The sequence below is a fragment of the Dama dama genome, chromosome X, assembly GCF_033118175.1.
Source record: "Dama dama isolate Ldn47 chromosome X, ASM3311817v1, whole genome shotgun sequence".
NCBI lineage: Eukaryota > Metazoa > Chordata > Mammalia > Artiodactyla > Cervidae > Dama > Dama dama.
In genome coordinates, this window is record NC_083714.1 from 40,328,918 (window position 1) to 40,344,141 (window position 15,224).

The 15,224-nt window shown below is 44.3% G+C and overlaps 1 protein-coding gene across 5 annotated transcripts in view; it reads right to left on the minus strand.

Moving 5' to 3' along the window:
* The window catches only part of ARHGEF6 (Rac/Cdc42 guanine nucleotide exchange factor 6), a 115,716-nt gene that overhangs the window by 92,450 nt on the left and 8,042 nt on the right, over positions 1-15,224 (minus strand). Inside the window, exon 1 of one of the 5 annotated variants that reach the window (XM_061137099.1) lies at positions 12,541-12,672. The exons of the other annotated variants lie outside the window; for them this stretch is intronic. Coding sequence (XP_060993082.1) covers positions 12,541-12,657 — 117 coding nt within the window. The 5' untranslated portion in view covers positions 12,658-12,672. Of the gene's footprint in view, positions 1-12,540; positions 12,673-15,224 lie in introns of those variants that run through there. 5 annotated transcript variants of the gene reach the window in all.

Sequence of the window (15,224 nt, forward strand, 5' to 3'; positions counted from 1 at the left end):
ATTTAGGCTCAGAGCCTGAAAACCTAGTAGAAGCAACTGCTTCGCGACAAATTCCATGCACATGAGAGACTAGTGTTACATGTTGTTGCTCAGTCGTTCAGTTGCATCCAACTCTTTGCAACCCCATGGACTACAGCACGCCAAGCTTATATCAATTATTCATCACTCACTGGTGAACTGGTAAGGTGGACTATCAGAGAAACTTAAATAAGTCCCATGAAGCCAGTCTTTTAAAACATCTTCATGCCTGGGTGTCGGGGAGGGATGAACTGAGAGTTTGGGATTAGTGGATGCAAACAATTACTTATAGAATGGATAAAAACCAGGTCCTCTGTCGTCCCCTTCTCCTCCTGCCTTCAATCTTGCCCAGCATCAGGGTCTTTTCAAATGAGTCAGTTCTTCGCATCAGGTGGCCAAAGTATTGAAGCTTCAGCATCAGTCCTTCCAATGAATATTCAGGACTGATTTCCTTTAGAATTGACTGGCTGGATCTCCTTGCAGTCCAAGGGATTCTCAGGAGTCTTCTTCAACACCACAGTTTGAAAGTATCAGTTCTTTGGCGCTCAGCCTTCTTTATGGTCCAACTCTCACATCCATACATGACTACTGGAAAAACCGTAGCTTTGACTAGATGGACATTTGTCGGCAAAGTAATGTCTCTGCTTTTTAATATGCTGTCTAGGCTGGTCATAGCTTTCTTCCAAGGAGCAAGGATCTGTTAATTTCATGGCTGCAGTCACCATCTGCAGTGATTTTGGAGCCCAAGAAAGCCTGTCACTGTTTCCATTGTTTCCCCGTCTATATGCCATGATCTTAGTTTTTTGAATACTGGGTTTTAAGCCAGCTTTTTCACTCTCCTCTTTCACTTTCATCAAGAGCCTCTTTATTTCCTCTTCACTTTCTGCCACAAGGGTGGTGTCATCTGCATATCTGAGGTTATTGATATTTCTCCCTGCAATCTTGATTCCAGCTTGTGCTTCATCCAGTCCAGCATTTCGCATGATGTACTCTGCATATAAGTTAAATAAGCAGGGTGACAATACACAGCCTTTATGAGCACAAAGCTGAGGGAGGGAGGTGGGCAATGAATACAGGAGTCCCCCCTCCGGCAGTCTCACCCATTGCCTTCCTTAAAGTCCTCCACCCTCATGCCTCTCTTTCTTCTTGCTGTCTGCATAGATGGCACACACATAAGCTCTCAATCAACTCCACTGTAATACTCTCTACTTATTCTGCAGGGTTTAAGATTAGCCCTGGCTTTGCCATTGGAAAGCCAACTCTTTGCAGCACAGTGTCCCCCAGCCCTGGTCCAGCATTCAATACATATGAGACACTCAATAAACCACCATTCATTGGTGAATTGGTAGGGTGGACTATCAGAGAAACTGAAATAAGCCCCATGAAGCCAATTTTTTAAAACATTTTCATATCTGGGTGTGGAGGAGGGATGGACTGGGAGTTTGGGATTAGCAGATGCAAATTATTACTTATAGAATGGATAAACAACCAGGTCCTACTGTATAGCACAAGAAAGTATATTTGATATCCTGAGACAAACCATAAAGGAAAAGAATATAAAAAGTGTATAACTGAATCACTTTGCTATACAGCAGAAAGTAACATAACATTGTAAATCAACTATACTGCAATAGTATTAAAAATTTTTTTTCATCTCTGGATCTTCAGTGTCTAGAAGAGTGTCACATAGTAGGTGTTCAATAACTGTTTGATGAATTACAGTTTAGAAGCTTGCACCAATTGGTGATTAATTATAATTGAGGAAAAGGCATTGTCAAGATCACAAGTAAAGACAAAAAGAAATATGATTAGCAAAGAAAAAGAATCTATTTCCATATGACTTTTCAGGAAACATCTGTTATCTAAAATAACACACACCTGTGCTTGTCCCCAAACTGAAGCCCAGTGACTCTGAGGTGACTAAAGATGCTTCAAGCTCCACGGTGATGGGTTTCAGTGACTCATGTGCCCATGTAATTTCTGGCTTGTCTCAGGTGGTACAAATCTCCTCCCAAAGCACCATGATGTGGGCACTATAGAGAAGGGATGCTGGAAAGAACTGTGAGATGTTACTGTTTGGCTGGCTGGGTTATCTTTTTTTTTTTTTTTAACGGTCTATTGTAAAACAGCTTAAAAGACAGCCACTACGAGCCACATTAACCTGTTCATCCCTTGCTTTAAAACAGAGTCCAAGTCCCAGCAGGGCACAGTGGGACATGACAAAATACAGCAAAGTAACCCACGAGAAGGAAGAAGCAGTGACAGGCAATTGGCAAGACTACAAATCACACGCCTGAAGTCCCTCTCACACCAGCTAATCTGGGTGGGAAGGAAGTTGTGCCAAAGTTTCTCCCACTTTCTTTCTTTCTTTTGAGATCACCTTCAACAATTCATTTGGCAAAGACTTTTGGCATACTTTGCTTACTTCTCTATGTGAGTCACTTCTTCAAAATCATGCCCTTTTCAGAGATGCCCATCGATGCCTAACAGACATCAATCAACCAATTAATGAATAAGTTAATTAATTTTCCTCCATCTGACCCCAAACAAGATCTGTGCCTAGGAAACCATCCAAACACAGGAAGGTGGGCATTCAAGAGCTCAGACATCCAAGCCAGCATGAACAGTGCTTTCTGTTAAAAGTCACGTCTTTCAGCCTACAGTAACCTTGCCTATGACTGCCTACAAGATCAAGTCCACACTCTTCAAGCCAGCATTCAAAGTGCTTCTCAAGCTGGTCTCACCACTAGCAAGTGCGTCATTTCTTACCATCACCTCTATGTATGCCCCAGAATCCTTTGCTTCCTTCACTGTGCCGCTCTCTGCTAGGCACCCTTCTCTTTATGAACAAGGTCCCTCAATCATCTGAATTGTAGCGGGTCTTCAGGGCCCATCCTCCATCACTCTCCTCCATAGGGTCTTCCTCCAACATTCTACCTCAGTACATAATGCGCTTCTCTTTCCACTCTGTATTATGCTTTAGACTCTGGCAGCATGGCCACCTAGCCAGACATCCACTGCGAGACTCCATGACTATTTCCCGTATACACGCTGCCTTTTCCCACAATGCTCAGCACTTGCCACATAGACGATCCACAAACGTTTGCTGACTATTCCTCTTTCCTTTCAACCTAAAATTTAAGTGGCTATTTCTTCCACCAGAAACACCTATCCTTGGGCCTACCTTCTCCAGAAGGAAAGACAGGGAGAGGTCATTTTTTTTCTCATAGAACTTGCTAAATCAGGGCTCATATATTTTCCATCACATGGGAAGACAGATGTTTGTTTTTGAAGAATATGATTGAGAGAAGAAAAGAATGCTGATAAAGCATTTACCTCACCCAAAGGAAGTGCAGTTACTGCCTGGGACCACTTTGGAGAATCAAAGTTAGAGTCCTGGATGTGCAAATTGCACACTTGAAATTGTAGTGAAACTGACAGAGTTTGGGTAACACAAGGAATAAGAAGTGACCTGAGGACGGGAAAGGCAGAGAAAGTCTTCCATATGACACTGTGTGACCTAATCTCTCACATTTTTCTCTTTTTTGTCTTTTTTTAACTTTTAAAAACATGAAACAGGTGCTCCATCTTGATGTAAAGAAACTGAGTAATTCTGACTAGGAGAGACCCAGTTTTCCTGTTAGCCTTATTTTCATCCACTAAAGAGTCACTTCAATAAATAAAGTCAGCTCCTGATAATCTACATATAGGCTGTTATATATTCAAGCTATCTAAAATTAATTCTTAACAATTCATCCACTCATTACCCATTCAACAAATATTTACTGAACACCTGGCATATGCCAGGCACTAATGCATAAATTTGTTTTAAGATAAGAAATAAAACGGATGCTACATAAAATCTATCAAATAAAAAAGTCCCTACAAGTATACACCGTCAAACATTATTTTTCATTCTGTTCTCTTTCCTTGAAGGTGATTTTTTAATCCCCAATCAAGATTTCCCCCAATCCTTTCCCAAATACCAGCCTATCTTCAAAGAATGCAAGCGGGTTATTTCACAGTAAAAATGCTCATTTACACTATCACAACACACATTTCTCCAAAGAAGTGGTTAAATTTCTTTGGTTAGTAAAATACCGAATTCTCTTGGTTTGCATACATTTCTCAGAAATCATGGTAAGTAGCCCCAGTTTGCTGGAAACCTAGCCATGAAGAACAGACAAGTTATTAATACAAGACAGAATGTTCCTCAGTGTTGAGGAACTGCTTCACAGGGCCAGCTCTTCATAAAAGCTGTTCACAGCTTGACCCCTTAAAGATGCCTCTTAAAGTAATGCCCGCGCTTCCAAAGGGTAGGGAAACCTGCATGTTTTTTCTAGGGTGAGACAAGCAAGTCCTTATAACACTTTCACTCTCTGCTTTGCAAACTGCTGTGCTTCATCTCACCTTAATTTAATTCCTTCTCTTCCCCATTGCCCTATTCAATCCCTCAGTTGACATGTCTGATCTCTGTAATAATATTCAAGTCCCTAAGAAAGTATAAAGCTGGGATTTTACTCTATTTCTCTAAGCAGAACTTAATTAGGAAGGTAAATCTTCTGCCAAGAAGTCAAATAAAAATGACACGTGACTAGACGTCATCTGATGCCACACAACCCTCTGTGTGGTAGGGTCCAGTTTGCCAGGGTCTGACAAAGCTGGGAGCTAATTAGACAGATGTCTGGTGTTGTAAGTCTTTCTTCCAGATGACAATGGAAGAAGTGGCAAGGTCAATGTTGAAATGTAGATAAGGAGCAGCCTTCTGGGCTGAGTGGACATACACCTCCTCTAAAAACAAAGGTAAGCAAAGGCCCTAAGCAATTGGCCAGACCTTGTACTTCCCTTTGGTGCTAACCCCAGGGTCATCACCAACGGCTCTGCCTACCTTATGCTGTGTTGGCAACGTCCTCACCTCTCAGACTGATCCTTGGGGGGGTCGCCTCAATGATAGCATATGACCAAATTAGAAAGGGGCTGGAGCAGGGGAGAACTGGCCAAGATTGTGTGGTCTTAATAAAGGCCTGTATTGTGCTCTGTTGCCCCCAGAAACAGCCTGGATTCGAATCAACATTAAAACCAGAGTTGAGTTAGATTTAATTCCAACAAAATGCCTTCCTTTTGGTAGTATCAGCACACATTCAATTCAATTCAGAAACTTTATGTTTCCTTTATAAGTATTACATACCATGGGGGTTTTGGTTTGTTTTTGTTTTTTGTAGAGGGGCAATTGATTTTTATTTTCCCTCCTTAACTGTGCTCAATTCAACAGGTCTATTACTTATTTCCTGGGAGCAAAGGGGAAAGCTTTTGTCAGTCATCACCAAAAACAAAAAACCATTTGTTGAATTGTTTAATTCAACTAAAACAAAAAGCAAACTGCTCTGGGGTGGATTTTTAAATTTCAAGCTATAGTAATTATAAAACGAATATCAATACCTTTGTTTTAAAAGACACACCTACTATTTTATCCAGGTAAACATGAGAAACTGAAAATATCCTTTTAAACATTCTCCTAGTTTATGCATAGACTAGAAAAGAGTGAAAAGCTTTCCTGATTTTTCAATTCCAAGAGGAATCCGTCCAAACCGTTTCTATTATTAGCACACAAAATGGTAGCTAAAGAAGTTACTGTGGTTAACAACTGAATAATTCATAGTCTCAGAAGAATTCAGTCGCTTTGTCTTCTCCAGTTCCTCTTTAGAACTGGATCCCCAAACATATTTCACGTCCTGAGTTGTTATAAAGAAAACCATATACAAATTTCTTCTCAAAACTTAAAAATCAGCCACACTAAGCACTAAAAACAACAGCAAGACATTAGGCTGGAGACTTAACAGGAACTTTTATAACCAGTTCATGAAACTCTTAAGATTACACATATATTACCAGAAATTAGAGTTACAGCTTCCAGTTTCTGTCCCATGGCTATTACTGGGCTATAACATCACCAAAATTTAAACTGGCTTTATGCAATCTTTCAAATAAAATATGTAAACACAGTAAATATGACCTACAAATAATTTTCAACACATTTCAACACCCTCTAAAGTCAAATTATTTTCTATGATGCGAGACACTAAGAATTCCAAGTTCAGAAAAAGAAAAAAAAACCCACTTCAATTAGTGAGTGAAAGAGGTTAATAATGTTGGCAGGATGGAGTTCTGCTGTTCACCAGGAGAACAGAGGTCAAGCCCACCACCACTCTTCACCGAAAATTCCCAGAAACAGTCAACTTTGATTTGTCTTTGGAAGAAAGATGTTAAGTATTAGAAAATATGTGGCGATTTTAACCTTCAACTTTATTTTCTAACAACGTTTTTCCAAAAACAAGCAATCTCTGCCAAATAAAGCATAGAACTGTGAAACAAGATGGCTGGATTTTCTTTTTCCTGGTTTACATTTCATCCTCGTCTAAATTCTCACTGGAACGAGTGTAAAACCTCAGAACCCCAGGTGAAGCCATCATTCCCCAGAGGCCACAGTTTACCCTTCCTTGTCTCCAAGGGCTTTTATTTTCTTTTATTATTTATTTCGCTGCACTGGGTCTTCATTGCTGTGCAGTCTTTCTCTAGTTGTGGCAATCGGGGGCTACTCTCTAGTTGCAGTAACTGGGGGCCTCATTGCGGTGGCTACTCTTGTGGAGCACAGGGTCTAGTTGTTGAGGCCTGCGGACTTAGTTGCTCTGCAGTATATGGGATCTTCCTGGACCAGGGATTAAACCCAGGTCCCCTGCATTGCAAGGTGGATTCTTAACCTCTGGACCACCAGGGAAGTCCCAAGGTTTTTTTTAAATGTTAAAATTTCTAAAGCAAATCTTTCTATAAATCACGGTTCCCTTCTTAAATAGAGTTTGCCTAACCTGTCAACAAGAAAAAAAGCGAACCTTTTTTGGATAATGCAATGTGATCATTTGTGAACACTAGTCTACTAGGATATATTAAAATTCCAGGGACTGCTTTGATGGTTCAGTGGTTAAGAATCCACCTTCCAATGCAGGGGATGTGGGTTCAATCCCTAGTCAGGGAACTAAGATCCCACATGGCCCATGCTGCAACGAAGACCCAGTGCAGCCAAAAAACTAAATTACAGCTAAATTAGGAAATAATTAGATGTTAGTGAGAATTTACTCAGTGCCAGGCACTAAGCTAAGTGCTTTACTTCTCTCATTTAATGCTAAGAGGTAGCATATATCTAATACAAGAATGTAATATATACCTAATACTACCTAACATTACCATGAAGAAAGGGCTTCCCTGGTGACTCAGTTGGTAAAGAATCTGCCTGTAATGCAGGAGACCTGGGTTCAATCCCTGGGTTGGGAAGATCCCCTGGAGAAGGGCATGTCAACCCACTCCAGTATTCTTGCCTGGAGAATCCCATGGACAGAGGAGCCTGGCAGGTTACAGTCCGTGGGGTCATAAAGAGTTGGACACAACTGAGCAACTAACTCTTTTCACCATGAAAGAAATTATCATATAATTCACAAGTGGCTACCTTAGGTCAGTTCAAGTCCAAAACTCAAGCTCTTAGCCACTGCACTACTACACGACTTCTCAAGAACAAAGGCTCCCTGAGCAGAAATCAGACCCAGACCAAGGCGGAGAAAGTTAGAAATTCTGGCCACTAGACCACACAGCATGTGTTGGGTTACCTGACCCCATACCAAAAATGCCCGGATGGTTATGTTTGGCAGTCTGCTTTTTTATAGTTTTTGTCTCCTGCTGATTTCATTGCTTCCATGTTTCACATAGATATAGACTTTCTACCATCACCAGCAAGTCTCATCTGGAGCAACCTCTATTTTCCCTTTATCACAACTTTCCATTTAGATGCTGTTTTCCAGTTTACAAAGTGCTTCCACATACCTTATCTCATCTGATCTAATTTTCTAATCAGTTTGGGGATGAGCAACCAGATTACCCATAATTCCAACAGGCTTCGATAAATAAAAGCAATTAGGTTCTGAGTGAGGGCTTAAGGCAGACTCCTAGGAATGAAGTGCACATGTCCAAGGACAAAGAGCGGGCATCTCTTTTGCAGCCCAGACCTTGCCTGACCACTCAGTCATTCTAGCAATCATTCATTTAATATATATTTACTGAGCACCTGCTATGTGCCATGTTCTGTCATGACTGCTGGCATTTTAAGGATGATCAACCTCTAGTTCCTGCCTTTGAGAAGCCCCAAGACTAGTAAAGAGAGAAATGTGATCACAGATTACCATGCTGAGAATGGAAAGGATTATGGGGAAATGGATGCTAGCTGCCCAGTTCAGCAGAGATTTTCTAGACGATCCAAGGCTGATGAGGTTCTCAGCTTGGTGGCAGACTCTAGGGGTTGCTGGACGGCTGAACTCTAAATAAACCAGGGAAATAGTTCTTGACTCTGGCTACACATTAGAATCACTTGGGAAGCTTTCAAAACCAAATAATAACAAGACCACTTCGGAAAACTGGGGGGCAGCACTTACTCAGGTCAAACATGCACATACCCTATGACCCAGCAGTTCCATTCCTATGTATAAACCCAGCAGAAATGTGTACCAGAAGACACACAGGGATATTCATAGTAGCATTGTTCATAGCAACCCCAAACTGGCAACAACTCAGATGTCCATCAACAGGTGAATGGATAAAGAAAATAGGGGACATCTACACAATGGAATACCACTAGCAATAAAAAAAAAAAGAACAACGAAGCACAGACTCTAGGGCGCCTGGGCTCAGTAGCTGCGGCACAGGGCTTAGTTGCCCTGTGGCGTGTGGAATCTTCTCAGACCAGGGATCGAACCTGTGTCCTCTGCACTTGGCAGGCGGATTTTTAAGCACTGAACCACCAGTCCCAGATGTGTTCAGTTTGTAAGGATCCAGCAAACTTTTTACTCAAGACTTGTGCAGTTTCCTGAATTCATGCTGTACGTCAATATAAAATTTACTTAACATTAAACAAAAAGAAGAAGAAATAGTGAGGAAGGCCTAGATCTCACTGTAGACCAATTAACCCAAAAGTCCAGTGTGGGTAGATCCCAATATTTGTATTTTTTTAAAAACACCCCAAGTGGCTCTGATGTACAGCTATGTGTGAAAACCAAGGCTAGGTGTTGCCATATTCTCAATAGCTCCGTTGGGTTAACAGCCTGGCACGTTGCAAAGGGAACAAGTTCTGAAGTAAGGAACATCAGTGATTACATTCTGGCTCTGTTTTGCACTGGCAGTATGTGGCATTTGTCTGGATCATCGCCAAACCTCAGTTTCCACCAGTGTATAATGGGTACAATATCCTCTCCCTCCTAGGATTGTTGTCAGGATGAAATGAAAGAAAATACCAAGAGCACTTAGCAGGCAACCTAGAACACAGTAGGTGCTTGAGAAATGGTAGGTACCCAACTCCTCTCCCTCCTTCAAGTCTAAGTTCCTAAGTCTCAGCCCAGTGATGAGCAGATCGCTGCAGACCAAAACTCACACTCTCCGGTTTCTCCTCCTGAATGAGTTTCTTTGTAAAGACTGAAGTAATGTTATACTTGGGCTAGTGACGTCAGATGAATGTCAGACATTTCTGGGCTCCGGGGGCTCAGTCTGTTCAACACTGCTACCCCCAAAGATGACTGGAGAGGAGGCAGACCATAGATCAACACCAACCACAGACCCCCCTGTGGAAAGCTTTGTCCCTGACCTCACCCCTAGTAACCGCACCAGTCCTATGAGCTGGCAAGAAAGAACAGAAAGAAATAGTAGCTTGGAAGACCTACCATCCACGATATGTACCAAATGAGATACTTTTGTATCAAATGACATGTTGTCCTAAAAACAAAGCAGAATCATGGGCTGAGAGCAGAAGTTTCAGGTGAGACTTTTGATGACACCACCCGCCGGCTGTGTGACTTTGGTTCACTAAACTTTTCTGTTTTTCTGGCCAATGAAACCAATGCCATCTCTCCTACATCCTTTACAAGGGCACAGTGAGTTTTAGATAAGATAAATCGAACGCTTTCCAAAACCTGAAGCAGCAAAGGAAGGCAAGATGAGATTTCTAGGCTGGAAATTTACTTTGTTCCAAACTCCAGTCACCAACCACCACCCTCCCTCCCCAAGACTGAGAACTCTCTGATCTTAACTGCTCCAAGCACACCCAGAGACTCCACCAGCCTGAAGCTCGCTTATGTAAGAAGAGACTGCAGCACTGCCTGGCATGTAGCATAATACTTTGCTTAAGAGAAATCCTTGGAAATGCCTCAGCTGAACTCCAAGGGCAGGCCCAGGCTTTACGTTTTGGAGACAGGAGCTCTCAGTCACGGAACACCAGAACTGTGGCTGGAGCAAATGATGTCATCGGAGCTCTTCTTACCATGGTCAATGTCAAAATTAAGATAGGAAGTTCAAGGACAAATCGTGGGGTTCCCAGGCAAATACAAGTTAGAAAAACAGTCTGGATCTCAGAATCTTGCTTTTAAAATTGTCTCCTCTCCTATAATGGTTTCTGGTTTATGTGAAGCTTTTCTTGACAAAAGGTACATAGTTGCATAGAAAAATATATTCCCTTAGGACTCTATTTTTTCTCCATTACACATTAAGGAGAGACAAAAAAAAAAAAAATCATGTGAGTCACCCCTGTATCCAAAAACAATAACAAACCAAAAATAAAACTATAAGATTTTCAAAGAGACAGAGATAACTTAAGGGCTCTCCACTCTAGAGCTGAGAAACGAAATCGCTCAAATACCTGTTGGGTTCCTAAATGACTGGAAAATGAAAACTCGAAATTAACCACAGGCACGTTGGAACACCTTGTAGATACAGGACTTTCCCCATCCACAAACCATTCCTGCGACAGACCTGTGTACTCAACGCCTAAAATATCCCCAAATGTACGGATGCCGGGGATGGGGGGGGGGGGGGGGGCGAATGTCAATTAGTATAAAAGAAAAATAGTACTGTTGACTCCTGCCCTGGTTTCAGGGAAAAGAAGGAATCCGGTCGGATGCAAACCTCGCGGCCAGAGCCGGACAACTCGCCCCTAAGTTTGGTGCGTCCCCGCTCCGCGCCCTCGGCCCCCGCCCCCGCTCCCGGCACCCAGGAGCTCAGAGCCCCGCGAGGCCCTGGCGGAGGACGGACCCCGCGGCCACGGCCCGGGGAGCGAGGGCGGCTCCTCGCCAACGAGGGTCCTTCGGCCCCACCCCAGGCCCTCGCGCGCTCCCCTTCCCCTGACCCTTCGCCCGGGCAGGTCACCTGGCTCGGCGGCTGCCCGCTGGTCCTCCAGTTTTTCGCTCGCTCTATCCGCGCCGCCGCCGCCTCCGGGAAGCCGCTCGCCCTCCCGAGTCACCGGGCCGGCGAGCGGGCGGCCGAGCCGGTGCCAAGGCTGCGGGAACGGTTCCACTCGGCCGGAGCTGGGACTCTGCCCTGAGCGCGGCCGCCACCAGGGCGAAACTGGAGAGCTGGGCTCGGCTCGCCGGGGCGGGGAGGGGCGACTGCAACTTTGCTCCTGGACGCGGACGAGGAGGGGGCGCCCGTCTCCAAACTCTGAGCAGCGCCCGCAACCTCTCCAGACCAGGGGGGTTTTTTGTTTGTTTTTTAATGCCCCCCCCCCCTTAACCTAACGGGAAGCCAGATGCTGGCCCTCAAGTTCTTGTTTCCAGAGCGGCTGGGAGCGCGGGGCCGAAAGCGGGGTGCGGGAGGCGCGCCCTGCTGGGTGCGCGGGCGGCGAGCCGGCCGAGGGCGCGCGGGGCGGCGACGGGCGGGCAGCGGCTGCCCTGGGAACCCGCCTTTGCGGCCGCTCCGCACCCGGCTCTCAGTACCTCGCCGGCCCCCTCCAGCCGGGAGCCAGAGCCCGGGAGGGAGAGCGGCCTGGAGGGACCGGGCCAGCGGCGGGGAAGCAGTGACCCGGACCTGGATCGCCGAAGTAGGAACTGGAAGTGACAGCGGCGCAGGGCAGAGCAGCCGCCGCCGCCGCCCGGTAGCCGTGGCGGCAGCAGAAGCCACGGAGCGGCGGCGGCGGCGGCCACACTGCGCATGCTGCTGCCGCCGGGTTCAACCCCGAGCCCGGGGCTGCCGCCGCCTGGCCTGCCGCGGGCCTCTGCGAGAGCCTCGGGCGGGAATCCCGGCCTCACTGAGCAGCCCTGCCAGGCGGCCCGCTTCCTCCTCCAGCCCGGGACGCGGCCTGGAGCCCCCAAACCCTGTGGTGAGCCGCTGAGCCACCCCAGAGAGGAAGCGCTCTCCAGCGGCCCTCCGCACCCCTCCCTTCCCCGAACTGTCCTGGATGCCCTTCCCGGACTTCTCGGATAACAGGCCCCACACCAAATAGTCTCTTCGAGGGAGAATGAAAAGGTTCGTGAAAGAAGGCAAATATTTCCGACCTTACTTGAAGTCCAGTTTTTACCGAAAAGAAATGGAATCGGTAGATTGGGATGGCCAGACTCATGGGTGTCATTTGATGTAACTCACGGAAATTCCAGTAGGAGTGTCAGACTGGCTCGACAGAAAAAGGAGAAAGAAAAAAAAAAAAAAAAAAGACCAAAAACTTACCAAAATCCTCTTTAGTCTTCCCACTAGCTCAAATTGAGCGGCTAAATATACAAAGCTTTCCCCAGCGGAAACTGATGGAAACGGGCCAGTTAAAAACAGTGTCCAACAGTGAGACATTACCAATCCTTACTCCAGTCTCTTCATTTTTACAGATGAGTCAACCGAGGCCGAGAGAAGGGGACTCAGAGTTCTCGGAGCGAACGTGGCGTTTCAGGGCCTGATACCCACTGCAGCTACTGCTTAGTTGCCTGGCCTTCTGCCTCACTGCTCCAGGGAGGCTTTGCTCTCCTAGAGCCCAGATCGATTATGGGAGATTTAGCCCTTGACTCATGATCATTAGTAGAGCTGCCTTCCTTCCAGAACTGCTTCCCTGTCGAGCAGCCCCTGGGAAATGGCAAATTGTCCATCCCACCGGCCCCACTTTGGGGAGGGCACCCATGCTGTTCCAGTGACAAGGCAGATGGAGTGACTCAGGGAGACAGGAGGCAGTGAACGGATGGGGGCAAAGAAGAAGCCATACTGATACCAGCTGGTGAGAGAGAAGGAGGGAGAAAGAGAGTGAAAGAAGCCCTCACTGAGCTTCATATACATTCAATGAAATCCTTCATAAACAAAACAGCTTTCTACAAAGTAGGGTTGGCCCAGGAGCAGAATAGGAGATGTAGAGTATCCCTGGCAATGGGTTGGTCATAAAAATGGCAGGTGAAAAAGAAGTGCCTACTGGGGATGAGGCTGGGGGAAGCCTGGCTGAAAGAAAAACCAGAGGACTAGAGCTGGGACAGACCAGTCCTTCCTGGGGCTTAGCCAGGACCGCATAGTCAGAGAGGTACCACCCAGGCCAGTCCCAAATGATCACAAGAACTGTATCTGTCCCTGACTCCCAGCAAGTTCAAAGGCAGAACAAAGACCATTGCTAGGATAGTGCTGTCAAGGGACTTATTGGTCACATTAGTGACACTCCACCTAGACATGAGGATTTTTCCATATGTTCTGGAAGATATTCTCTTGAGGCCTGAGTGTCCTCCCTGCCTTCTCCATTCTGTAAATAAATAAGAAATATACATTTGGTTCACAGAAATGGAAATACAAATAAACAATAAAGGCATGAGAGATGTCCAAATGCACATGGAGTCATGAAATTCATATTACAGCAATAAATGAAATACCATTTGCACCCAACATTTTAGCCAACATTAATGATAAATAATATCCAGGGTCATCAGAGACATGAGGAAGAAGGCACTTTCTACACTATTGGTAGGATTAGAACTTCATACAGCATGTTTGTAGGGGAATTTGAGAGTATCAAATTTTAACACAGTTATTCCATTTCTATGAAGAAAGATGCTTCAAGAATAATCACAGATGTACACAAATCTCTATGTGCATATACAATGTGACCCTCTGGCTTTTATCCCAAGAATACAAGATTGATTTAACATATGAAAATTAATAATGTAATAAACATTGCAGTATAATAAAGGAGAAAATCAATGGTCATCTTAACAGATGCAAAAAAAAAAAAGCATTTGAAACAATCTGGCACACTTTCATCATAAAAAACACTCAAAAAACTAGGAATGGAATAGAATTCCTTTAACCTGATAAAGAGCATCTATGAAAACCCACAACTACCATTATGCTTAATGGTGAAAGGTCAATTGTATTTCTATGCAATAAACAACCCAAATGTGAAATTAAGGAAACTTCCATTTGCAACAGTATCAAAAGAAATAAAATACTTTGGAATAAATTGAATCAAGGAGGTACAAGGCGTGTATGCTGAAAATTACAAAACATTGTTGAATGAAATTTTAAAGACCTAAATCAATGGAAAGACATCCTGTGTTTATGGATCAGAAGACTTAATGTTGTTCAGATGGCAATATTCCCCAAAGCAATATACAGACTGAATACAATCCTTATTAAAAATTCCAGTTGGCCTTTTTGCAGAAATGTACAGGCTGATCCTGATCCATATGCGCACACAAGAGATCCAGAATAGCCAAAATTATTTTGAAAATGAAGAACAAAGTTGAAGAACTCATGCTTTCTGATTTGAAAACTTACCACTCAGCTACATTAATCAATTCAGTGGGGGAAAGAATAATCTAGAAAAAGCAAGGGAATTCCAGAAAAACATGTACTTCTGTTTCATTGACTATGCTAAAGTCTTTGACTGTGTGGATCACAACAAACTGTGGAAAATTCTTAAAGAGATAGAAATACCAGACCACCTTACCTGCCTCCTCAGAAATCTGTATGCAGGTCAAGAAGCAACAGTTAGAACATTACATGGAATAATGGACTGGTTCCAAATTGGGAAAGGGGTGTGACAATGCTATATATTGTCACCCTGCTTTTTTAACTTATATGCAGACTATATCATGCGAAATGCCAGGCTAGATGAAGCACAAGCTGGAATCAAGATTGCCGGGAGAAATATCAACAACCTCAGATATGTAGATGATACGACTCTAATAGTAGAAAGTGAAGAGGAACTAAAGAGCTTCTTGATACTAGTGAAAGAAGAGAGTGAAAAAGCTGGCTTAAAGCTCAACATTCAAAAAACCAAGATCATGGCATCTGGCCCCATCACTTCATGGCAAATAGATGGGAAAAAGTGGAAACAATGACAGATTTTATCTTCTTGGACTCCAAAATCACTGTGGACGGTGACTGCA